The sequence below is a fragment of the Vulpes vulpes genome, chromosome 14 (assembly GCF_048418805.1).
Source record: "Vulpes vulpes isolate BD-2025 chromosome 14, VulVul3, whole genome shotgun sequence".
In the NCBI taxonomy this organism is placed as follows: Eukaryota; Metazoa; Chordata; class Mammalia; order Carnivora; family Canidae; genus Vulpes; species Vulpes vulpes.
Window position 1 is genome coordinate 15937812 of NC_132793.1, and position 26962 is coordinate 15964773.

General features: G+C 43.1%; 2 protein-coding genes and 1 long non-coding RNA gene across 3 annotated transcripts in view; 2 read left to right on the plus strand and 1 right to left on the minus strand.

The window, feature by feature from the left end:
• LOC140595350 (uncharacterized) overlaps positions 1 to 5329 on the minus strand; it is an 11245-nt gene extending 5916 nt beyond the window's left edge. The window contains exon 1 of the long non-coding RNA XR_011996896.1: positions 5232 to 5329. This is a non-coding gene — a long non-coding RNA (uncharacterized lncRNA). The remainder of the gene's footprint in view (positions 1 to 5231) is intronic.
• OSER1 (oxidative stress responsive serine rich 1) lies at positions 892 to 18733 on the plus strand. Its single transcript, XM_025998757.2, has 4 exons — positions 892 to 6131; positions 10095 to 10211; positions 13547 to 13660; positions 17505 to 18733. The coding sequence occupies exons 2-4, from the start codon at positions 10135 to 10137 to the stop codon at positions 18190 to 18192; spliced, it is 879 nt and encodes a 292-aa protein (XP_025854542.2). The 5' UTR covers positions 892 to 6131; positions 10095 to 10134; the 3' UTR covers positions 18193 to 18733.
• A 6914-nt stretch (positions 18734 to 25647) lies between these two features.
• The window catches only part of JPH2 (junctophilin 2), a 64727-nt gene continuing 63412 nt past the window's right edge, over positions 25648 to 26962 (plus strand). The window contains exon 1 of the mRNA XM_072735779.1: positions 25648 to 26522. Within this exon, the coding sequence (XP_072591880.1) occupies positions 26144 to 26522 (379 nt within the window). The 5' untranslated portion in view covers positions 25648 to 26143. The remainder of the gene's footprint in view (positions 26523 to 26962) is intronic.

Here is a 26962-nt window from a genome sequence, read left to right on the forward strand (position 1 = left end):
TGCTTTTTATTTTCTAAAGGATGTGAAAAGATATAGTATGTGTCTGCATGTATGGAAAAATGGAGTGAGTATGAGAACAAGGGCAAGATGAGAACCAAAGTGTTATCAGAGTAAGGACTGGTCTGAGAGAGAAGGGGCAGGAATGGCTGTGGAGATGGGCCAAGAGTAAAGGACCCATAATAAGACCTTATTTCCAAAGCCTTCCGGGAACACTGGTGCACCTTTCTGGTGAAACCTTTCCTTTTTCCCTCAGGCAGAATCAGACACTCATGAATGTGTAAGCAGAGAATGAAGAAATACTTTAACAAATTAGAGCTAAATGTCAACGTTCAAGAGGGAAGATGGGTTAAGAGACCATGCAGGGCAAGGAAAGAATTCTTGGAGTTAGGCTGAGCCAGGAAACTATAATACAACACCTCCAATGTAGAATAAGTTGAAGATTTATCAAGACTTAACACAAATTTAAAAACTCAACGCAGGCATTGTGAACTGGCAGGTAAAGTATGAATGCCTGAGGCTTACCTCCACAGCCTTGGAGCAGGGGCTCTTTACATTTCTGGTCGTTGTTTTACATGGGTAATACACTATAGATTTCAACGGGCAGAACAGGAGGTCCAGGCTGCCCCCACCCAACCCCGCAGATACCCCAATGGGGCTGCCCCATAGATCTCTCATTTAGAGGAACCTCCCTGCAGGCAGGCAGTGAGAGCAGCCTTCGGCCGCACTGCCTTGGTTCAAATTCCGGCTGCACCAGTTACTAGCTGTGTGACCTCAGGCAAGTTACTGTGCTTCTCTTGTCAGTTTTCTCATCTGGAAAATGAAGATGATAATGGTATGCTCAGGAGACCATAGAGAGGATTAGACGGAGTTTGTTGACACACAGAAAGGGCTATAAAAGTATGAGCTTTTATTATTATTATTATCCTCCATTTAAATGTTGTTCTCCATCTGTTCCCTGCCAAATGGATTCAGTGGGGTGACATTAGAAATAGGCAATAATACCTAATCAGTGACTCAAAATCAGAAAGCAGATTCTCACTGTCCACTTTCACTCACTGCTCATCCTGTTCGCATTTAATCTTTCCTTGAACCCTGATGTCTTCCACTTTCAGTCTGCTACCTTGCTCTCCAGTCCTATGGGCCACCTGCTCTTTAGATCACTGCCTACTCAGGCCGGGATCACTGTGCTATCCAGGTTCTAACCCAGATAATTGTTCTAAAATAAAATGGTCATTTCTCTTCTCCTCCATAGTCCCCACGATTCTGAAAATACTACCGCCCCCCTCCTCCAGCCTCTAGGATGAAGACCCTTCATGATGGGATTCCTGCTATCACCTGCACTTCAAACTCCTTATGCCCAAAACTAAACTCCCCCCATTCCCCAAACTTACTAGCTTCCTGGGTTTCCCTCCCTAGTGAATGGTGCCACCTACTGGCCACTCACTCATTCAGGCCAGGCAGCTCTCTGACTAGCAAGCTCAGTGGAATCCCGCTGAACTGAGATGCTGTGGCCCCTTAGATGCCTCTCTCCACTTCAGCCACCAATTCAGTTCCAGCCTTCATTTACATTCATTCAAATGTCTTCAAACTAGACTCTCTTACATTCTCCTCCCTCCTCATCTACTTTCTAAGGGGCTGCCAGAGTGGTACAAATGGTCTCCTGGCACATCACTATTTTGCTTAAGAACAAAATGCAAGCTATTTAACAAGATTCTCTCCTTGAGTTCCCTTGGATTCTCTCCAGTCTCATCCTCGTCCCTTCCCACTTCCCACGTCAACGTCTGACTTTCAAAACCCAGTTTAGACAGAACCTCCTCCAGGAAGCCTTGTCTGAGACATCCCCCTGAGCCTCTAGACCAGACTAGGCAACACTTCTGAGTGCCCACATGACATCCTGTGCCTCTGCTTATACATAGCACTGGGAAATTCGCTAAATTTCTGTGGAAGGAAGAGTGGGGGTTGAGGACAAGCAAGGCAACCTGACACACTGCAGTCCCACAGCACAGGCCAGGATGCAGCTCTTTTCCCTATCCCAGATCTCTACAAGGACATCATGCATTTTCTCCCCACTACTGCACTGTAGGTATAATCAAGACAAAAAAAAATGCTACTAGGACACAGCTGTCAATTATAAGACACAATGATTTTCTCATGGTGCTAAACTGTGGGAAATACTATCTAGAAGTCAATGAGAAAAGTAGTGATAAACAAAAGGGACAGTCTCTGCTCTCCTGTCACTTCTATCCTAGTGAAGGGCGTGGCAACAGAAAGATATTGTCAGGTAGTGGTAAGTGCTATAATGAAAAAGCCAGTTCAAGGGACACAGATGAAGAGGGCTTTTGGGGTAGCCAGGAAAGGCCCTGGTGGGGAACCAATATGAGCAGACTTGAATGAAGAGGAGAGTTGTGCGTAAACAACGTTCCCAGCAGAGGGAACATCATATACAAAAGACCTAAGAGGAAAATCTGCCTGATAAGTTCTAGAACAGGCAAGTGCAGAACACAGTCCCACACCGTAGGCAGCAAATTTCCTCAAGCCCAGTGTATTTCCCAGGTGAAAGCAAGTATGCCTGATTTAGTTAGGGTGTGAAAAGGGAAAACAGGGATCCTTGGGTGGCTCAGCAGTTTAGTGCTTGCCTTCAGCCCAGGGCGTAATCCTGGGGTCCTGGGATGGAGCCTGCCCCCCCCCCTCTCGCTCTGTGTCTCTCATGAATAAATAAAATCTTTAAAAAATTTAAAAAAAAAAAAGGGAAGACAAGTTGAGGCTGAGAGAAGTGGCCTAACTCAGTGCCAGGAAGATGGGTGTGGAGTCAGATGGCCTAGATTTGAATCCCAATTCTGCCACTTACAAGCTGTGTAACCTTGGGTGAGTTATCTAACTTCTGATCCTTAGTTTACTCAGCTAAAAAATGGACAAAATAAAAGCAACTGCTTTCCAGGTTGGTTACAAAAATTTAATGAGTCAGTCCTTGTAAATCAAGATACAAATGATCATTATCATCACCATCTTTTACTCCAAAGTCATTTTTATAATTGTATCAAGGTAAGGAATAACATATTTCAGACCTAGGAACATTTAAGACTACTATTCCAGATTACCAGCTGGTAGGATGGCAGCCACATTATTGGGAAAATAAAATTTTTTTAAGGTTTTGAACTTGCCTTCTCCAAAGTTATTTTTGAAAATTTATTTATTTGAGAAAGAGAAGACACAGAGGGAGAGGGAGAAGCAGACTCCTCACTGAGGGGCTTGATTCCAGGACCCTGGGAACATGACCTGAGCCAAAGGCAGATGCTTAACTGAATGAGCCACCAAGGCGCCCCCAAAGTTATTTTTATAAATCAGTTATCTTCCTATGTATATTGTGTTTGGAGTATAATTTTATGAAATTAAGTCTCCTCTATTCAGTTATGATACATGAAATAGGAAGTACTGAAGGAATTTTGTATACAGCTACCATAGCTGATTAAATATTACAACATGCAGTAAATTAATACCAAGTTAATTTCCTAAATATACAAATTCTGCATATAAGCTCAGGGCTTTTTTCCATGGTTGGAAAGACCCCATGTTGCTAATACAGGAGGCATATCTAGCTTTTTATTCCCTCAGATGAAATGTTTTGTAGCTTTTCTATCTCATTCTGTCACGAGGTATCACACAATGAGCCAGGCCTGTGTGTAATGACTTGAAATTTCAGGCTACAGCAAGTGGTATGAGTTAACCACCATGAGACTTGGTAGGTATTCCCCAGAGGTTCTCACTTTCCAAATACTCCCTGAATAATGAGCCACATTCTCGGAAAGCAGCTGACTTTATGATGGAAATGTGCTTACATGAAGCACTTAAAATTTTTTTGGTTAGTATTTAATGCCTTAATGGATGGAAATAAGATAGAATGAAGAATTCACCAAAACTGTGTTTAGTACCTACTAACCTCCAGGAACTGTTAGGATTTGGGGATTCGTTACTGATCTAGATATAAGCCTTGCCGTCAAGTATGTGGGAGTCTTATCTGAAGGCGTATATTTTTTTTGAAGGAGTATTTTCAAATGACAGCTTAAATACACATATTTAGTCTTGATGCAACTCACTTTGCAACTTCTGAGAAAAATAAAAACACCATATTTTCCTCTTTTTTATTCTTTTCTAAAAGATGTTGGGAAATGGGCAGCAGTAGATAGACAGGCTTTTGAGACAGATTAAATCCTGACTCAGTCACTTACTAGCATTGAGTGACAGGCCAGGGACAAGGGAGCTAGAACAAGTGATCTGGAATCCCAGGCTTCCTCATTTGTAAAATGTATGAAGTCACAGGAATATCAAATGAGAGAACGTGCACACAGCTGCTGCATAGCAGAGGGTAGCTATTACTATTAGCATCATTAGATATGCTAATGTTAGAATTATATTTAGAATTTCACAATTAACAATTTTTTTTTCATCCCCTGTCAGTTACTGAGCCTTTGGTACAAAACAATTTTTTTTTTTTTATCCCCTGTCAGTTACTGAGCCTTTGGTACAAACAAGAAGAACTTAAAATGTTTTACCCAGGGCCCCCTACATGCTTTATTGTATTTTTTTAAAGATTTTATTTATTTATTCATTCATGAGAGACACACACAGAGAGAGAGGCAGAGACACAGCAGAGGGAGAAGCAGGCTCCATGCAGGGAGCCCAATATGGGACTGGATTCCCGGTCTCCAGAATCTCACCCTGGGCTGAAGGTGGCACTAAACCGCTGGGCCACTGGGGTTGCCCTACCTGCTTTATTTTTAACAAGCTTATACTAGGACTTGTAGATTCCATTCCCAGGGATGGGTCAGGTATCCCAAGGTCTGGCTATAATTAAGTTAGACTAAACTATTCCCAGCAGCCTATCCAGTTAGATGACTACACCTGAGTATCAAGGAGTGGGAGTGGGAAGGCCCAGTTTTGGCTCAAGTAACAGCCCTCACCCTACCTAGTGTTGGGTCAGAACCAACTCTAGCCAATTCTGTCGAGGGAAGCTATCTTCCTTTTGATGTCCTTCCCTGGCAGAAAGGTCCTGCAAGTCCCTTGTTGATCAAACCATGCGCATGTGTCTTCTTTCTCTTTCTCAAATAAATTTTCAAGCAGAACCAGTCCTGGGGACGGAGGGAGGCTGCAACTGTGGCACCCATAACCCCTTCTCTGTCTCTCATCTGAACAACTGAGTCCTACAAATGCAAAGATCCCTTAAAATAACCTACTTAGGTGAACGGCTCTATAAACCTTGTTGCAAAATTTAGTGCGCACGTGCATTTCTCTGTCGAGTTCTCACTAGATTTTCCAAGAAGTCCATGCCTGAAAAAAAACAAAAACAAAAACAGATTCGCTGATGAAGTCCAAGTTCCTCACTTAACAGTCGCAGAAACTGTGGCCCAGACAGGTGAAGGGCAGTCGTCTCGGATCCAACAGGGGCATTACAGCCGTTCCGATTCCGGCCTCACGGTGATGGCCCTGGCCGTGCCTCCTACCTCTCCGCTCCTCTGCAAGGCCAGGACACGAGGGCCTGCGTCCGAGCGCTGGAGATGTCGCCGGTCGCCCGGTTCCTTGGCACCAAGGAGGGTCGGGCCAAGAGCTCAGCGGGGCTGCAGCCTCGCCGAGATTCTCCCACTCCGGCCGCGGAATTTCCGTTGCCACAGCGACTCCAGGACGAGCACCAGGCCCCGGGAGACCCTGGGAAGCGCGGCGGCTGGACCACGGCGAAGAACAGCGCCTACTCACTCACCTGACACAGAGGAAGCGGGCACGCCCCAAACCCCGGTCCCGAGCGAACCCACTGAGCACCGAAGACCCAGCGAGGAGAATAACAGGAAATGACGTGAGCGCACGTGCTTCCGAGAGGGGCGGGTACAAGGCGTTGGAGAGGCACGGCCGGCGCCCCGCGCCTGCGCAGCCACCGCCGGCCGCGCTGCCGAGTCACGGGGGGGGGAGGAGCGAGAGCGGGGGGCGGGGCGCGTGCTGAGTGACGCAGGCGCAGTGCGACCTCGGAGGCGCGGGCTGGCCCCCTCCGCGGGTTTGGATCCGGGTCAGTCAGGCGCCGCGATCCGGGAGAGACGAGCTGAGCCGACGGGACTGGATCTCCGGGGCGCCCCAGCAGCGAGGAGGTGAGTGCCTTGACGTTACGGGGAGGGGTTCCGGCCTGGCGGCGGCGGCTTCCCCTACTCCCGCCCGCCTCTCGTCGCGTAGTCCCCCGGCGCTGACTGCCTGGGCCGGGCCGGGCCTGGGCCTCTCCGCACCCCCTGGGCAGCCGCGGCCCGGCTCGGCTCGGCCCGGGCTCGGCTCCGTCTCCCCTTCCCGCGGCCCGCCCCTCCGCCCGCTCCCGCCCGCTCCCGCCCGCCTGTAGCTTCCCCTTTTCGCCTTCCTTGGCCGCCCTTTGCCCCTTCCCGCCCTTTCCCGCTGTTGCCGAGCCCCAGCCTCGTTGGCTGCCTCTTGGGCTCCGCTCCCGCCTCCTCCTGCATCCAGCGTCTCCTCCCGGCGGAGGGAGCATCCAGCAGGGGCACCTTTCCAGTCGGAGACCCCGGGCTAGGAGAGCTGGGGCCTTAGCTCTCCACTGCCCGACCCGCCCCCGACCCCCCAGATCCTGACCTTTCCCCCCTCATCTCGTTGAATCGCGACCGCTCCTGATTCTGGGTTGGGCGGGGCCGGGGGGGGGCACGGAATTAACATTGCGCTTTAGCTCTGCCCTGGGGAGGGTGGCGGGGAGAGGGTGTGTTTTTGTGTTTTGTGTTTTTGTCCTGCGGGGGGGGCCGATAGTTTTCACCTTAGACTTGTTTGTGTCTTGGGGGGGGGGGTGTTGCAGGACAGGGTTTTCTTTCCCGCACTCCGCGCTTCCTGCGAGGCCGGGAAAGTTTCTAGAGCTTTAACATTGCGATGACACGCTTACCGCGGGGATCCTTTACTGATCGATCTCACGTCTTTTCGGGTTCCTGGAAATTTAGCCCTAGATTTGAGGTTAAAAGAGGTCGTGATTAAAACTACCGAGATATGTGTATGAGGCTGTGACGCATTGCTATTCGCCGAAAGTCAGAGAAAACCAGGAATTTGCCCTTTTTGATGGAGGAACTTAGAATTTTACTTGTCATTTTTGAAAGGTTAGGAAAATCTTTGCAAAGTTAAAATTGCCCCCTTGTGATTTAACTTTAAAAAAAAAAAAAAGTATCTTACAGTAGGCCTTTAAACTTCGATCTCTTTGGGGACTGCTCCTTTTTCAAGAAGTTAGTGCAGTGAAATGGCAAGAGATGTCTCCACTAATTTAATATTAATGAAAAAGACAAACCAATTGTATGTTCCCGGAGTTAGTTATACGCTCTTGATTTGAGTGAAGGGAAGGTAGGAATACGGAGGAGCATAATAAGCCTTTTATAATTACAGACATGCTCTGATTTAGCTCTTAAGGTTACACCTAAGATTTGCCTTTGCTCTGGGTTAATATAACAGGGAAAAGGTGCGTAATCAGAATATTGGAAGTCTGAAAATAGTTTAGACAGAACTTCATTCCTGAAGTTTTAGTCTGTAGCCAGTTTTTATTTTGGTCTTTTTTTTTTTTTTTTTTTTTTTAAGATTTTATTTATTTATTCATGAGAGACAGAGAGACAGAGGCAGAGACACAGGCAGAAGGAGAAGCAGGCTCCATGCAGGGAGCCCGATGTGGGACTCGATCCTGTGACTCCAGGATCATGCTCTGGGTTGAAGGCAGTGCTAAACCGCTGAGCCACCCAGGCTGCCCTGGTCTATTTTGGTTTTCAAATAATAGATCTTTTAGTATGTCAACAAGAATGCTAAGTTTGTATTAACATCTAGAGGTCACCTGCAGTGCTATTAAGTTAGCACTATATAATTAAAAATTACATATCTGGGTGCAAAGCTTTTTTAGCTCAATGTTAGGGCAGGAATGAGATTCTAATCCTTACAGGAATAGGGTTCACAGCTCTGGTCTCTGTCAGGTTTATCCTTCTATCCCTAACATCCAGTCTAGTGCTAAAGCACATGGTAGGAATTCTGTAAATATTTGTGGATGGAATAAATTTCTGCCTATAGAATTCAGCACTGTATATTTAGATGTGATGTGTACTGTTTTCCAGAGTCCTGGAAGAGGGTTTGTTTGGGGTCTTCAGGGATGGGAAGACTGTCTTCAGATTGTTTAACTCTGTAAAGGCCAATAGTCTGAGTATTTGACTGGTCATAAAGTAATTGAGGAAAACTGTAAGCCAAACTTTAATTTAGTTCTACCAGCGGGAAGAATTTGTTTACAATCTCCAGTAGTGCTCTTTTAGTACTGTGGAGCTTCAAAAATATTAGGATATGTCTGTCATCTTTGCCCACCTCTCTCCCCAGATACATAGAACATGAATGTGTATCTGGAGGAGAATCCTCCTCTAAATCCAAAAGAATTAGAAACCAGTGAAATATGGAATTGATAATGTTTCCTCAAGTTCATGTACTGATTAAATAAACCAGCAAAATATATGTGGGGAATGTGTTCAAATTTTTTGATTTAAGAAGTTGCAGTAAAAGCTAGCTGAATTCTTTGGAGACTGTTTTCAATCTTCACCAGAGAGATCTGCCTAAAATACCTACTTCTATATGTAAGTAAATAAATGAATGAAACAGTCTTCTAATTCCTTGCTGCTTTATTCTGCCATTGGTACTATATGATTATATCAAACATATTATGACACCCTGACCTTTGGAATATTAGAGGTCTCACAATAACCTCAGACTCTCTCCTGAGAAATGAGCAGGTGAGGAATCAGAAGTTACAAGGGTCCACCCAGAGGCACTGCTCCTTCTGAGAGTGCCTTTGGTGGGGGGAGGGGGGAGGGGGTTGCATGGGGTTAGCCAGTTAGAAATAAGGAAGAGGTAAAGTTAATAATCCTTTACTTCACAAATCCACCAACCTCTATTTTTTGTTTTACCTTTTTTCTTTCTGATTCCCTGTGGTATGTTCATAGATACTAATTTGTTTATTTTTTGTTCAGATTTGATGTTAACTAATTTATTACCTAGTGAAAAAAATCAGGAAACTAGATTTCAAAGGATTTATTAACAGACTTTTCTGTTGTGTCTTTTATTGCTTTGATTGGCCCCGTTCCCCTTTTGTTTAAATGTAAAAATCAAGGTGGAAGAATGGAGAAGTTTTCATTAATCAAACTGGTTGACTAAGTGGAGATCATTTAAAGGTGCATCTACAGAAAAATAATTTATATATATTTTTTACTTTCCACCTTTTTCTTTTGGCAAAGTTCTGTATATCTTTTTCAGCTGCAAGCATAGTTCATTTATTTTCTATCTTATGTAATAATTAAAATAATTCAAAGCTTAAAAAATGAAGGTATTAATCTTACTGGTAAAAGTGTGGAATAAACAGTAATCATTGAAACATATTTGTAATCCTGCTCTAACAATGATAACATTGATATTTGAGTATGAATATTTATGTAAATATAAATATTGAGATCTAGGTCAGAATTGCTTTGGAGAAATGCTACCCTGTGTCATAAAGTTATACTTAACGGGACTTGTTAGGGTTAGACTAACTATTGGTTATTTTAAAGGATCAGAGTGCTGTAGGTTGAGCTTTTTCTTTTATTTCTGGTGCACAGATCATTTGTAGATTTCTAGACCTCTACAACTGGACATTTTTACCCCTGTGTTGAAAAATATACTTAAACATGGATTTCAGGTGATCTCGTTTTTAAAGTTGTGTAAAGGATATTGGCATTAAATATTTGGACAGTTTAAATTCTATCATAATAATTGAGTAAGATGCAGAATTGTTGAATCATTATGTTGTACATTTGAAACTAATATAACATGTCAACTATACTTCAATAAAAAAATCTGTTATAATAAATACATGTTTCTGTATCGTTTCATTTGTCTTTTCTTAAGAAGTAAAATCTACAGTTCCCAACTGTCAACACTGAAACTTCCTTTTAGAAATAGAAACTTACTTTTTCCCGCCTAATAAGTAGTACTAGTATCAGGAATATAGATTTTAACAAAAGGAATACTTTTGAACCTACCTGCTTTCACTTTGCTCATTTTATTTTTATTTTATTTTTTAGTATTAACGGCAACATCCATAGTAGTGTAAAAACTTTCATAATGAAATCCGAAGCCAAGGATGGAGAGGAGGAGAGTCTACAAACTGCTTTCAAGAAATTAAGAGTGGATGCATCAGGGTAATTAAATATGTAATATATTATTTGCAAATTGTTTAGTAGACCTAAATAGCCTTTTCACTGAGGAAAGTCTCATTCTTTTATAAGATTTCTCATTATTTGTGGAAGATAAAAATGTTAGTAGTGTGACATTCTACCAAATTTTGCACAGCATTATTTTATTTATAAAAGAAACTCTTAATCGTAAATTTTGAAAAGTAGCAGCTCCTTTGTACTTTAAGTTGGGTGTTTTGGTTTCCCTTAGTTTTGAGGAGGGTTCCCCACCTCGCTCTTTAATCAAAATTATCAAGCAGTGTCCCATCAGGAATTTCCTCATACATCTCTAGGGAATCACAGTGTTTTTTCCTAAAAGTGAATTGGCTCCACAGAAATCAGCAGACATTCTCGATTTCATATGCTCTGATTGCTGAGTCTATCACTATGGAAACCTCTATTCATTAGGGTTCTGTCACTGAGATCAATAATCTTGAACCCTTTAGCCAAACTAATTAGAGCACCTGCAGACCAGCTGCTGTCTGAATGTTAATATTTTGCCCTTTGCAAAATGTTCTGTGCAGGACTCTTTTCATTCCCATTCTTCACCCCAGGACAGAAGAAATCTCAAATCTTGGTAGATATAGGAATATTTCTTTTCATGAATGGAAACTAAACCCTAGAAGCTCAGAGTAGAACACTTCACAGCAACTTATAATCACTGAGGTTTATTACTCACTTACTATTCCCTAAACACTGGCTTAAGTACCTGTACACATTATTTAATCCTCACTACCAACTGGGAAGATAGATACTATTGTTATTGTGATTTATAGATGAGCTACACATTAAGTCATTTGCTAAAGGTCACATTGGTGAGAAGTGGTAGTCGGTATTTGAACCTGGACAATTTTTCTCCAGAACTTGTGCTCTTAACCATTCCTTTATATGATAACTTGATGACAACATCAGTTGTACACAGTACTTGGCACATAGTAAAAATTAAATAGTTGTTGTTATAGCAGTTTGCTTATTGCTAGTACTATTTTAATTTTTTTGGCCTATCAGTTGAGAAGATTTATACTAATGGATTTGCATAAGAACTGTTAATGGTACGGGCAGCCCTGGTGGCACAGCAGTTTAGTGCCACCTGCAGCCAGGGGTGCGATCCTGGAGACCCCCTGGATCAAGTTCCACATCGGGCTCACGGCATGGAGCCTGCTTCTCTCTCTGCCTGTGTCTCTGCCTCTCTCTCTCTCCCTGTGTCTCAATAAATAAATAAAATCTTTAAAAAAAAAAAAAAAACTGTTAATGGTGCTCACATTTGCTTCCATGATTTCAGATAAGTATCTTTCTCCTCCCAGTGGCTTCTGTTATGGTCATCTTGCCATTTAAATTGATTATTACTTTTTAAGGCATTTTAGGAAATAAAAACAAAGAAGAAAAATAGTTCTAGATTATGGTCATGTTCCATTTTGAGTTCTAGTAGAGAAATTATTTTTTTTTTAATCGGGAAAATGCTAGGAATGTGTATACATACACACATACACATTTAAATCTCTTATATATATATATAAATTATATATTTTATATATATCTTATATATATATATATATAAATTCACATGAGTAACTCTTCATACACAGATTTCTTTCCTGGTGTTTTAAGAAGTTGGAACATAAAATTAAGCTATTCCGGTACCTCTAAAAAGTACCTGGAACATTAAAAACAACAACTAATCCCCCTCCCCGCTTTTTAAAAAAGATTTTTATTTCGTTGAGAGAGAGAACAAGTGGGAGGAGGGGCAGAGGGAGAAGCCAGCTCCCTGAAGAGCACGGAGCCCCATGTGGACTGGATCCCAGGACCCTGGGATCGTGACCTGAGCTGAAGGCAGCCTTTTAACTGACTGAGCCACCCAGGCACCACCCCCACCCCCCAAAAAAAACCAAACCTCTGAAGATACTTGTACAACCTATGATCAGATATTGCATTTTTGTAGTATGTGATCTGCCTAGAGTAAAATTATAGAAAGGAAAGGAACAGTGGAGAACATTTGAGAAAACCAAATACTAGAAGTGAGTCATTACCATGACTAAGCAGAATTAAGACTTGTGTAATGTATCATATGTTTCTAGTTGTTGCATATTGTTGCTGATTTACAAACAGGGACATCTGAGGTACTGACTCATAAACTAACTAAGCCTTGCCAGGAATTTAGCATGATCCTGTTCAACAGGTTTTGATTCCCAGTGGTATTTGTCTTATCAGGATAAATCTCTATGTATTTATTAGAAAACAATAAATCCTTTTTATCTGATTATAAAATAATAATGCTTCTTAAAGAAAAATTCACAGAAAAAAGAAGTAAAAATCGCAATTTACCGTAACTGCTGTTAACATCTAGACCATCTGTACCTAACACCATACAAATTTTTTTTTTACATGGTTGAGATCATGATATATATATGGTTGTTATATATCCCTTACTGTTTTAATGTTATATGCATTCTCTCTTGTGTCAACAAAGGTCTTTATATACTTAATTAAAAAAAAATTCCTAGTATTCCGTTGAACAGATGTGTCATTTACATAATGTAGTATTTTCTATTTTCTACTGGGCATTTAGGTTATTCTTATTACTTTTTATTTTAAATTATATTTCAGTGAGCATCTTTTTACTTCGTAGATTGTTTCTGTCTAAAGGATTGTTAATACCGCAGCATGTATAGTATAGGAGGAACCCAGTGTGTGTGTGTATATATGTGTATATTGAAAAGGTCTGGAAGGATTTATACCAAAATGTTACTGTTGTAAATCTCTGGGTTGTGAGACTATATTCTTTTTTCTCAATTTTTTTCTTCTTCTTTACTGGGAACCCATATTACTTCTGTAATTTTAAATTGCAAAGATTTAACTCTCACTAATATTTTAAGTTTATTAGTTGTCAAAAATACTTATTTTCAAGAAGTTAGAGTGAATCTCCTGAAGTTTTTGCTCCTCAGCTTAGTTCTCTTGCTCTGATTTGCCCACATAAAATATACTTATTTTATAAAAGTGTCATTAGTGTTCTCTGTGGGCATAAGACCTTATCTGCCCCAGATAAACAGCCTAAAAGTCTATTTATATCCTGCTGCTGGTCATACTTAAGAATTACTCTTTGGCTTATGATTCTGCAACCATGGGCTTTTCGGGATTCCCCTAAATTTGGTTTCAGAGGAAAATATAGTCTAAAAGGTGAGCAATTTTTTGAGAAACCCAAACAACAAAGAAAGGCATTAATACAAGTTGTATTTGAGTTGGTGAGAGCAGTAAGTCCTCCTCCTTTCAGTTTTCTTTAAGCCGTATGCTGTTGTTTTCTTCAGGTCCATAGCATCTCTGTCCGTTGGAGAAGGCACAAATGTCAGAGCATCAGTCAGAACAGCAGCAGATGATACCAAACCGAAAACCACATGTGCATCTAAAGACAGTTGGCATGGGTAAGAGCTTTCTTACTGCAGGTGGTTTTTATCCCAATACTCTATAAATTACTATTGAACTTTCCTGAGTATCCAGAAAAAAGTTTGTTAGGTATGGAACTCAAAATCCAGTGATTAGAGATGAACCATTCTTCTCAATTGAGAATTTGCCGAGACTTGCTATATGGCTTGGTTTGTAGTCAATTTTTATAAATATCCTAGGTGTGTTTGAGAAGCATGGTCTTCTGTAATCATTCTTGGGTTTCTTTCATGTCCATTAAATCAGACTTTTAAATGTATTATTTAAATCTTTTTTTTTCAATCTATCAATAATTGAGAGATGTATGTTGAAATCTTCCCCAAGGTAGTGAATTTGTTTTCCCCTTAAGTTCTGTATTTTTGTTTTATGTATTTGAACCCATTTTGTTAGGTTTATACAGTCTAGGTTCATACCATTTAGACATTTTCTTCCTGATGAATGGAGATTTTTAATGACATAAGTGACATTCCTAATTCCTCATAATGGCTGTTGTCTGAAAGTCTTATTTTTTCCAGAATTAATATAGTTAATCCAGTCATCTTTTGGTTGGTATTTGCCTGTTATATCATTTTTTGTCTTTTATTTTCAACCATTGTGTGTGTTTTAAAATTTTAGATGTCTCTCAAATATATATGGCTTATTTTGTTTTATTCATTCCGATAACCTTTTTTTTTTTTTTTAAAAAAGGTTCAGTGCATTTCAGTGCTGAAATTCACGTTCAGTGCTGAGTTCAGTGCATTTACATTTTTTTTGATTATTGGTTGATATATTTAGACTTGTTTCTACCATTTTACTTTATGCTGTTTGTCCTGCTTCTTTGTTTTTTTGTTTTTTATTCTTTGACCTTCCCTCTTCTCTCCTCCTTGTAAAAACTTGTTTGAGATGGGTGTGTTTTTTTCCCCTTACCTCTTCCTTCTTCTGGTTTGGAAATTATATGCTGTGTTTCTATTCTTTTAGTAGTTAGCCTTGAAATTCCACGGTACATGCTTATTAACAAAGACAAAAGTTATTGCAGTGGCCCTTGAACAACAGAATGGTTAGGGGGTCAGTGTCTGTGTAGGTCAAAAATCCATGTATAACTTTTTACTTCTCAAATTTTACCACTAGCAGCCCACTTTTGACCAGAAGTCTTACAGATAATGTAAAGAGTCAACACATATTTTGTATGTTTTATGTATCATACAGTGTATTCTTACAATAAGATAGAGAAGAGAAAATTTTGTTAAGAAAATTATGAGGAAGAAAAAATACATTTACAGGGACACCTGGGTGGCTCAGAGCTTGAGTGTCTGCCTTTGGCTTAGGGTGTGATCCCAGGGTTCTGGGATCAAGTCCCACGTCGGGCTCTCTGCATGGAGCCTGCTTGCTTCTCCCTTTGCCTGTGTCTCTGCCTCTCTTTCTCTGTGTCTCTCATGATAAAATAAAATCTTTAAAAGATAAAAAGAAAAAAAATACATTTACAAATACTATAGAAAATCCACTTGTAAGCAGACCCACATAGTTCAAAACTGTTTTGTTCAAGCATCAGCTATATTTTAACCCTCCCCTCCTTATAGTCTTTTTAACTCTGACCTAACTTTCATGTGTAGCTGCATCTCAGATCTTCCATATAGAATGCATTGCCTCAAAAACAAAACAAAACAAAAAGAAGAATGCCTTGCCTCTCTTTCTAAAGTGCTTTCTTCAGAAATTCCTTTAGCAAAGATCTGTTGTTAGTAAATAGGGCCTCCTGTTAGATGCCTCATGGAATAAATTTGAACGTTGCCCCCTTCTTGTATAACATCATGTTCTATTGGTAAATATTCTTTAATTTATCTGAAAATGTCCTTGTTTCATCCTTGTTCTTGAAAGATTTGATATGCCTGAAGTCATAGTTCTAGATTGGGTTATTTTCTCATAGCCCTGGAAGCTCTTCGTTGTCTTCTAGCTTCATTATCAATGTTGAAAAGTCCACCTTCAACATTACTGTTCTTGTTCTTGGAAATAATCTGTCAGTCTCTGGCTGCTTCTGGATGTTCCAGTTTGGAAGAATCTACAGTTTTGCTACAGTGGGTCTAGATGTGGATTGCTCTTTATTTGTTCTGTTTCAGAGTGCTGCCTATATCTGTGGATCACTTTCATCAATTCAGAAAATTTCTCAGCCATTATCTCTTCAAAAATCACCTGTTTTTCATGCTCTACAGTCTCTATATTATTTCCTTTGGAAACTCCAGATTTCTTATTGTCTTAACATCTCTCTTTAACTTCTTTTATATTTTTCCAGTTCTCCTCCAAGTTTTCTGTACTACCTTTTAGGTCAGGGATAGGCAAACTTTTTTTGTCAAGGGCCAGATAGTAAATATTTTATTTTATTTTATTTTTTTAAGATTTTATTTATTTATTCATGAGAGAGAGAGAGGCAGAGACACAGGCAGAGGGAGAAGCAGGCTCCATGCAGGGAGCCCCATGTGGGACTTGATCCCTGGACAGAAGGCAGGAGCTAAACCGCTGAGCCACCCAGGGATCCCCTAAATATTTTAGGCTCTGAAGGCCAAGAGGTGAGATTCAAGGATATTATATAGTTATGTATGTATGTAAGTGAGAAAGTTCCTGCCCTGCCCCATTTCCTGATGCATATCACCTGGCTGCTGGATACACTCTGTGTTCAATTGCTTAGTTTCAGGATGAAATGAGTAGCCTGGTGGGATGTGGGGAAGGGTGGTAGTACCAGAATTGGTTTTACCCTGTGCCCCAGTGGCACCCAGATTCTAGCATGCCCTTCTTTCTTCAGAGAGCCCAGCACAAGCCAGACTCTTGAACTGAGATTCCACTTCTCAGGTGCCAGCAATTGCTGACAGCAAACCCCAATATGTAGATAGTAGCCAGCGTGGGACCTTGGCAGTGGTGTGACACATGTGCTGGCCAGAAAAAAGGCAGGTGCAGGAAGTAGGGAACAGGGTAAAGGGAGATACCCCACCTGGTCTCTGGCTCACAGTGCCAGCCCACAGGAGCAGAGTCTGCAGGCTGTATAAAAACAGCTAGGGGGCCAGTTTAGACCCACAGACTACAGTTGGCTGAACTTTATTGCGAATAATTCAGATTTATTTTCCAGTTCAGTAGTCTGTGTATTGTGCTGCGTGGCCCATCCATTTAATTTAATTTCAAATACAGTTTTTTTATTTTTTAAAGTTCTTTTGGGTTCTGTTTTCAGTTTTGCTTGGCAGTTTTGATTCTCTGTTGTTTTTCCTTTGCTCAGCTCTTTTATTTATTTAAATATTTCATTAAAAGTTATGTAGAGTGTCTGGTAACTCCCAGTATCTGAAAACTTGAGGGAGTTGAAATCTATTCGTCAACTGCAACCAGTGATAGAAATGAATCCTAAATCTTGCTCTGTGTGGTAATCATGATATAGTGGCCATTCGCATCATCAGCCTCACACAATGGTATGAAAGCTGCTATGTTCAGAGGGTAGAGCACAACAGATGGGTTTTACAGTGTCAAGTGCTTTGTGGCGAGTGGCGGGAGTGGGAGTGGTTTCCAGACTCAGTGGCCAAAGGTTCCCAGGCCAAGGTTTGCAGAAGTGTTCTGCACACATGTTTGGCCCGAGAAATGCAATTAAAAACAACCCTTTACCTCTCCCATTCTTTAACTTGCTAATAAGGAGATGTTGAAGTTTTTGAGAGGTAGACTTAGGCAGCTTGAAAACAGAGGTAGGCACAACTCTTTGGGGGAAACTTACTTAGGACCTCAGACTTAAGAGAGGAAGTAAATCTCCAGCTATCATAAAGAATCTGTGTAGGAGACCTGCGTGTCCCAACATCTTTTTGTGCACTGTTTTCCTTTTAGGTCTACAAGGAAGTCTTCACGAGGAGCAGCGAGAACCCAGCGTCGTCGACGTTCTAAGTCTCCTGTCCTTCATCCTCCAAAGTTTATACATTGCAGTACAATAGCTGCTTCTTCCAGCAGCCAGCTCAAGCACAAAAGCCAGACTGACTCCCCTGATGGCAGCAGTGGGCTGGGAATTTCCACCCCTAAAGAGTTCAATGCAGGAGAATGCTCTACTTCTCTCGATACTAATCACACAGGGGCAGTTGTTGAGCCTTTGAGAACTTCGGTTCCCAGGCTCCCATCAGAGAGTAAGAAGGAAGACTCCTCTGTTGCTACTCAAGTCTCCCAAGCAAGTCTCAAGGCCAATGATCTCTCTGACTTTCAAGCGGTTTCCAGGCTAAACCAGGGCAAGCCATGTGCATGCATAGGCAAGGAGTGCCAGTGTAAGAGATGGCATGATATGGAAGTGTATTCCTTTTCAGGCCTGCAGAGTGTTCCTCCCTTGGCCCCAGAACGAAGATCCATGCTTGAGGACTACTCTCAGTCACTGCACACCAGAACTCTCTCTGGCTCCCCCCGCTCCTGTTCTGAGCAAGCTCGAGTCTATGTGGATGATGTGACCATTGAGGACCTGTCAGGCTACATGGAATATTACTTGTATATTCCCAAGAAAATGTCCCACATGGCAGAAATGATGTACACCTGATAGTAAGAAGCTAATTAATATGCTTTAAACCAATGAAAGGTTGTCAGAGAGATTTAGTTAATGGCAGACCTTGCGGCCACGTTGTGTGAGAAGACATCTCCTTCTGCTCACTGTGCTTGCAATAAAAACTTTTCTTGGCATCTCCGTTCATCTTCTTCCTTTAAACTTACTCCCTGCTCTTACTCCCTGTTCTTACATATGCACCAAGGCGAGCAGATCAAAGGAAAATCCCTCTCATATAGAAAAGTTTCTGGGAGATGAAGAAACCGTAATAACTTGACTGGTAGCAGTGGGTTATATGGTAAAAGCCTTTGTAAAGCAGTGCATTTTTCAGATCTGTTTAAGAATTTGTTGGCCAAGGAAAAGGAAACGTTTTGTAACTGGACTGAACACTTGTCATGCTGTAGTTGCCGGCCCAGGATCTTAGAAGTTATAGGACTGATTTAACACAACTTTATTGTGTCTTTCAGGGTTTCTTATGTTATTGTTAAGCCAGAGATCTAAGGTTTAGATTCAATATGAATAAACTAGCTGGCCTGCCCTCTATTGTTTGAGAGAATCATTAATTATCCCCAAATAAACCCCTGCTGGGGCTTGGTATGTGAAGGCGTGTTACATGAAGTTTCTCAGGTAAGAAGCAGCTTGGAACAGACTGCTTCAGTTGGAAGGAGGGGTGTAATATTTGAAATAAGCATGCATCTTCTCCATCTCCAGTATTACATGTGGTATGTTTCAGTTAGTTGTAGATCTTGTATCTCCGTTTCCAATGTTCCTGATGGATGTTATCTCCTTGCACTCCCCTCCTGCCCTGGGAACCCCAAAACAGAATTTTATACCTGCTATATCCTGTATTTCTAGTTGGCCATCCCAAAATTCTCTCCAAAGTTTGGTTAAAAAAAAACAAAACAAAAAACTCAGTTTCAACTAGAGGATGAATCCCTATCTTTTTTTAGGTGGCTCCAAAGTGATTTTTACATATACCACATAATGTTTTATTTCAGACCATCCTATCAAATCCAGTGAAAATTTGTCCAGCCATTTTAACACCATGTTAACAGAAAGTTTATTTAACTTAGATTACAAAATAAGTTTTATTCTTTACTAAAACATCCACTGACTGGAGTTGGTTCATGACAGTGGGGTCTGGGCTTCACACCTAACGTGATTTGTACTTGGGAGAGGTGGGGAGGGTATTCTCTGGAAAAGCCCTAAACCTCTGCATGTTACTAGTTTAGAATGGATTTAGTGACATGTGAAGGCTGTGGTTTGAGCAAGGGAGCATAATCCTTGCCATCACAGTACTGGAAGTTGAGAGATTTCTTGATGCTAACAGAAGGAATGCTATTGCATATACCTAAGGCAACAATTGTGAAACCTTTTGGTCTCATGACACATTTACAAATTAAGGGTGCCAAAAAGCTTTTGTTTTTGTGGGTTATACTTACATTTACCATATTAGAAATTAAAACTAAGAAATTTAAAAAATATGTATTGATTTAAAAATAATGGTCTTCTTACATGTTAACATTTCTAATTGAAAAATTAACAAAAAAGATTTGGTGAAAAGAGTGGCTTGTCTTACATTTTTGCAAATTTAATGTATGGCTTAATAGAAGACAACTAGGTCTCATCTGCCTCTGCATTCAGCCTCTTGTGAATATGGGGTGTCGTGTGACCGCTAGAAAACTACACTTGTGGGGGGGATGAGCATGAAAAAGGCAGTTAATATGTTAATATCATGTAGGTAGTTTTCAACCTCACAGATCTCCTGAAACAGTAGACTTCCAGACCACACTTTAAGAACCACTAATTAGGGGGCAGCCAGAGTGGCTCAGTGGTTTAGCGCCACTTTTGGCCCAGGTTGTGATCCTGGAGATCCGGGATCAAGTCCCACATCGGGCTCCCTGCATGGAGCCTGCTTCTTCCTCTGCCTGTGTCTGCCTCTCTCTCTCTCTTTCTGTGTCTTTCATGAATAAAATCTTAAAAAAAAGAACCACTAATTAGGCCATTAGAGTTTCTACTGTAAAGGCACCTACCACCCACACCCACTCCTCCACAACTAGTATCTTGCTTCACCTTTTATACTGGTGAGAGTGGAGCAGTTGGGCTTACTGTGTTACCTAAAGTTCCTCAATCTTTAAAGTCCTTTTCAGCTTTTCAGTCCAGTGGTCTGGTTATTTACTTAATTCTGTATGCTAACAGAACAGTCTCCAGAGAATGAAGAAAGATAATGCCTTCCTTTCAAACAAAATTATTTTAAGGAGAGGTGTTGGGACAAAGTTGAGAAGAACAGAGTTCCAGTGACTGACTAACCTGTTGAAGAAATCCAAACTTGGATGAAAGCTAAGCATTCCAGATTCATGGGAATAAGTTTTAAGTATTTACATTTCAGTCAAAATCTCAAAACATGAATCTTGAAGCTAAAAATTACTCTGCTCAGACCAAGTTGGGCCAACTTCTATGTGTGTGTCCCTCACTCAAACTTGTGACCTTTTGTGAGTGTGATTTATTGAACCAATCTCTTTGCACCATGGGAGATGGATTCAGATTATGGATTGAGAAATTTTACTCTGATGTCTTGAAAAGTAGCATCCTGACTTGGGCCTTTATCACCTATTCATGGAACATTTATTCATCCATTTACTCAGCAAATAACTCCTGGAGTGCCCACAACACCAGGCAGAGCATACTAGATGCTAGGAAAAGAGCAGAAAGTAGAAAGCAGAATGACATCCTTGTACTCAGTGGAGAGAGGAGGATTCCAAGATCATACGGGCTGGGGCTGAGCTGGGGGCAGAGAAGTTTCTGTGATGAGGTCAGTGACATTTGAGCTGAGACCCAAGGAAAGTGAGGGAGTGAGCTGGTGGCTACTGGGGGGAAGAGCATTCCTGACAGATGGAATAGCACAGATGTCAATGAGGCTTGAAGCAGGTGAGCTCAGAAGCATGGGGCAGGGGCAAGGGCAGATCATGGAGGGCTTCTCAGCCCATTTTAAAGGCTGTGACTCCTGAATAAGGTAAGGGGCATTTGGGTATTTGGGGGAGAGGCAAGACATATCAGAATGACCTTTATAAAGCACTGGCTGCTCTGTGTGGACTGAGGAGAGCAGGAGAAGGGGAGGTAAGGAGGCAGTAAATCAGGCAGTGGGTTCCCGGGCTTGGACACTTAGCAGTGCAGAGAAAAAGATGTATTCTCGAATGATTTTGGAAGTACAGCTGAGGGGAGTTGCTGATGGATTAGATACAGAGTGTGAGAGAAAAACTGCAATTAAGGACTCCAGAGGTTTTCAGAAGCTGCGAATTGGCTGGAGGAGCAGACATGGGAGGAGAATTCCGGAGTCTGGTTTTGCTTTTGCCAAGTCTGAGGTGCTTCTGAGACCCCTGTGGTGACATTGAGTTGGTGGCAGACCTGTTCTGAAGATCAGTAGGGAGGTATGGGTTGGAGACACAAATGAAGGAGCCGTCAGTATATGGATGGTGTTTAAAGGTCAGACTGGAGGAGACCACCTGGGAAGTGAATGTAGGTAAAGACCCAGACAGAGGATCAAGCTCTGGAACATTCCCACAGTAGAAAGGTCCCCGGAATGAAGACCAACCAGCCAAAGCCTAGGTAGGAGCAGCCAGTGAGGCAGGAGCAGAATCAAGAGAGCAGTCCTGTCAAGGTAAAAAGCGTTTAATTAAGAAGGGAGCTGTAAGCTGCCAAATGGTGCAGAGAAGGGAAGGTGAACACCCACTATGTGCACACACGGCATACAAGGGGGAGTGGGGAGCGCCAGGCACTTAGACTGCATTTATGCGTATTTTTTAAAATGACGATAATCCTTGCTTCAAACAACTCATAGTTCGGAGGAAGAGCTGGCATGTGGGAAGGCACCTAACTCAGGAAACTTGTCTGAAGGAGGTGGGGCTTCTTCAGCTGCGTCTTCAGTGGCGGAAAAGTTGACTCAAGTGGGTTTCTGTGTGCAGGCCTTCTCTCTTGTTCTGTTTTGGATTTTATTTATTTATTTTTTAAGATTTTACTTATTTATTTGCCACAGAGAGGGAGAGATCGTGCCCGAGAGAGAGCACAAGCAGGGGGAGCAGCAGGCAGAAAGAGAAACAGGCTCCGTGCAGGGCTCGATCCCAGGACCCTGGGATCATGACCTAAGCCAAAGGCAGATGCTCAACCACTGAGCCATCCAGATGCCCCTCTGTTCTGGATTTTTCAGGTCTCTCCCTTCCAGGCTCCCTAGGAAATGATCACACTTGAGCAATGAGAAACAGAGGGAGCAAATGACTTCCTTCTCTGATCAAATAACAGAACCACAGACGAAGAAAAGACCGGGGAAAGAGCAAGAATGGAATAGCTAGCTAATTTTAAAAGTGGTTTAGAATTAATTCCAAGTTTATTAAATTCCCTCTGTCTGAGGGAGTGGGTTTTCCTAAGGAAAAGCTGCTGTAATGCCCAAATGGCCTCAAGAGGACTCCCTTTCCCGGGAATTGGTTTAACGGGAGAGGCAAAAAAGTGAGCTCCTCTAAAATCTCGGCACTGGTCGCCTAAGGCCAGTACCAAATTTGGCAAAAAATTTACTTAAACTAAAATTTGATTTTAAGAAATCAAAGTGTCCATTTACCAATAACAGAGTCTGTCAATTTAAAAAGTGATAAAACCACAGGGCAATGTTGAGTAACCACGTATTGTGAAGAGAAAGACTGCTTCATTGTCAAGGTATTTAGCATTTGGGAGGTGATTCTGACTTAACTCTTTGGTAACTATCTTATTAAGCGTTCTAGTTTGAAGAGCAACTTATCATGTGAGGATAATATTAATAATAGTTAATATTTATTAGGTGTTTAGTGTGTTCTAAGCCTTTGTACAGTATTAAGTTACCCAACCATATAAGGAAGATAATGTTATCCTGAATACTAATAATCCTTTGAGGTAAGTACTTTCAGTTGAGGAAATTGTGGCTCACGGAAATTAAGAATTGGCCCAAGGTCATACCTTGGATGTGAACACATAGCTAACTCCACAACTACCTATCCTACATAGCCTATGGTAAATAGATTCATGAACATGTAAATGTTATTATGAAATAGTTTTGTTTTTTTTTAAAGATTTTATTTATTCATGAGAGAGAGAGAGGCAGAGACATAGGCAGAGGGAGAAGCAGGCTCCCTGCAGGGATCCCAATGTGGGACTTGATCCCAGGATCCAGGGATCACGCCCTGAGCCAAAGGTAGACACTCAACCACTGAGTCACCCAGGTGCCCCCAAGAAACAGTTTCTTAATTTGAAAACATATAGGGGGTTCTTAACCAGGAATGAGATTCATCTGAGGAGCTTTTAAAAAGAATATAACTGCCTAAGCCGTTTCAGGGAACACTCTAGTCATTGGCTGGAATCTGGAATCTGTTTATGTTTTTAAGTTCAACAGGTGTTGAATTTAAATCTTAAGTGCACCCACTCTTGGTAAAGAACCACCATAGGGAGCTGCACGGATAAACAGTGGCTAAAATGATCAGGTGGAACAGCTCAGGAAGACGCAGCAGCCACCCAGCCCTAGAATAGGATTATGGTGATTTACCCAGCATTTAATGACAAAGAGTATTGAACTTGGGTAATTCAAACCCCTCTTAACTTCCATTTAGAGATGTTCTTTCCTTCCCCCTTGAGAGCAGAGCTGGAAAGAAACATGTGATTCTCCAGAGGCCTTGGTGAGAAAGTGGCAAACCCAGAGCTCTCTGGGGTCGGCAGCCAAGCGTTCTTAGAAGTGAATTTGTGTGAGCAGTTCAGTCCGCTTGGCTAGATGGTGAACCAAAACCTAGACGATGCAGTCTTCATCCGCTGCTACTTGCTGCCTGTCCACTCGGCAAACAGCCAGTGACAGTGAGCTCAGAGGCTGGGTGTTTCTGCCTGGGAGTGAAGCAAGGACCCAGGAAGGGCGCCTTGACAACGAAGGAACCAGTAAGAACTGGGAGTCCACTGGGATGAAGGGAGAGAACATTTTCTGTCCATTTCTGAAACAAGAACAAATCTGCAGTGACTTCAAGGAGCCTGAGTCATCGTGGGATTTGGAGTATGTCAGATGAAGTCTGAAGTCGAATAACAGTCCAATAGTCCTCAAGTGCCTTCTGTGCTTGCTTTTTTAGTGATTTCTATCTTATCCTCCCCCTCCAACGTATCCCTCCATCTCTGCCCCCCCAGCCCCAGCAGCTTCCTGTTCTTTTTTTTTTTTTAAGATTTTATTTATTTGAGAGAGAAAGAAAGTGCAAGCAGGGGGAGCAACGGGGGAGGGGAGAAGCAGGCTCCCCACTGAGCAGAGAGCCCGATGTGGGGCTCAATGTGGGGCTCAATGTGAGGCTCGATTCCAGCACCCCGGGATCACGACCCAAGCCAAAGGCAGACACTCAACTGACTGAGCCACTCAGGCACCCCAACAGCTTCCTGTTCTTGACGGCTCCTACCTTTCCCAGAATTACTCTATGCTTCTATTAACCCTGGGCTCAGCTGGGATTTCCAATCCTTAGTCCTGGCCACAGCCTCAAGTCACAGAGATTTATTTGTCCCTTTCACTGAAGTTTGGTGGGAACCTGAGTGCTGGGAATCCACCCAGGGCCTTCACTCCTGATCCTGCCCCAAGAGCTTTCTCAAGTCTGGTCTCATAGGCTCTGAGGACACCAGAGAAAAAGAGAAACTTGGAAAGGGGATATTTTTTAAAAATCATGATCCTTGAGTATTGCTGAGACAGCCTCATTCCAAATAACCAGCAACTCTGTGTCTCAGAGGAGAGCAAGGGAGCCATCAGTGCCTTCTGCGGGATCTTTCCAGGGTTTCGCAGGGGTGTGGAGAGGGATCAGGGGTTGTGCTTGAGCGATGGACTCAGGTTCACTCTATCTTCCAGACTCTGTTTCCAGAACCTGACTTCTCTTCCTGAGTTCCTCCTCTACTTTCAAAAGCATATGTGAAAGCATGCCCGTTCCTTTCTTTTTAGGTCACCGGATTCCTTTATGGGGCTGGCAGCGGGTATAGCCCCAGGTCCTGTTAGGGCATGTGAGTGGTGGTGGGGCTGAGATTTGCCAACCTCTACACTCTGGGGGATTTTGAGTGTTCCAGGACTGGGTGTTCCACTAGTCCTCCTCCCCACTCCCTTCCCTGGCCCCTCTGCCCCTTCTCCTCCTGCAGACTCAGGACACCCTGAACGTGGAAGGGAGCTCCTACCCAGGGGAAGAAAAGCCACCCAACTGCCCCAGCTACCTCCACTTAGTTCTCAGCTGCCCTCCTTCGCCCCTCCGGCTACTCCCTGGGTCTGAAGCACTAGCCCAATTTGAAACACCCCTCCCGCTTTGAAGGAGGCTGGGCTGGCTGGGGGGTTATTTTGGGAGCAGCTTCTGAGATCCAATGGCCTTGTTAGGGCAACACTGACCTTTCCGTCCCAGGAGGAGGGCAGGATTGAGAGGGGCGGGGCAGCAGCCCGGAGACCGACAGCCCTGCACACCCACTGGGTGGAGAAGGGGGCCAGCCGGCTGCAGGAATTCAGCCTCAGGCTGGGGGCTGTCACCAAGGAGGAATTTCCCCTCTTTGAAACAGGCTGGGGACCCCTCCACCCCACCCCTTCCACTGTGCTTCTTAAAGGGATCACACCGTTTTTTCCTTTGACTCTGGGGAAGCCAGACTTGGGACGCTTTATGGAGACTTTGAATCTTTCCCTCCTGCTTCCTTCCCAACTGGCAGCCTTCCTCTGGCTGGTTGAGTGGGGGCCTCCTGGGCATGGCACTGACCAGCCGACCCAGTGCTGACTTGGCTCCCGGGCTCATTCAGCCTCGGGGGGCATCTTGCTTTCTCCCTCCCGGGGCACAGTGGTGAGTCAGGGGCGCCCAGCCCTGAGCGTGCGTGGAGCGTCGTTGGCAGCCCCCATCGCCCTCTCTCCCCCAAGCTGGAGGACGGTGAGGCTGTCAGGGGCTACGATGAGATGAGTGGGGGCCGCTTTGACTTTGATGATGGCGGGGCATACTGCGGGGGCTGGGAAGGGGGGAAGGCCCACGGCCATGGGCTGTGCACCGGCCCGAAGGGCCAGGGTGAGTACTCCGGCTCCTGGAACTTTGGCTTCGAAGTGGCGGGCGTCTACACCTGGCCCAGTGGGAACACCTTCGAGGGATACTGGAGCCAGGGCAAACGGCATGGGCTGGGCATAGAGACCAAGGGACGCTGGCTCTACAAGGGCGAGTGGACGCACGGCTTCAAGGGACGCTACGGAACCCGGCAGAGCAGCAGCAGCGGTGCCAAGTATGAGGGCACTTGGAACAATGGCCTGCAGGACGGCTATGGCACGGAGACCTATGCAGATGGAGGTGAGCCCAGCCCGGGGCCCCGCAGAGCTAGTAGGAGCCAGATGAGTGAGGAAGACTGGTGGAGGGTGGGAAGAGGGAGGGGCAATGTGACACAGAATCTGAAGAGCCAGGATGTTCCTTGCTGTGTGGCATTGGGCTAGCTGCCCTACGTCTCTCAGCATCTATTTCCTTGTTAGTAAAGGTGGGGCCCATAACAGGGCCATTAAGCAGTGTTTAGGACAAGACCTGCTATATAAATACACATTCAACACACATTCAGTAAAACCTAACTACCACTGTTTGCATGCTAGGATTACAACCAGCCATGGAATATACTCTGGCTTGTGCTCTAGAGGAGCTTGGGTCTAATCTCAACTTGACCATGAAAATTATTTTCAAGCAATAGATCATGAAGTATTCGTTCATTCACCCATCCATCTACCCTCTCATCTACCAATTCA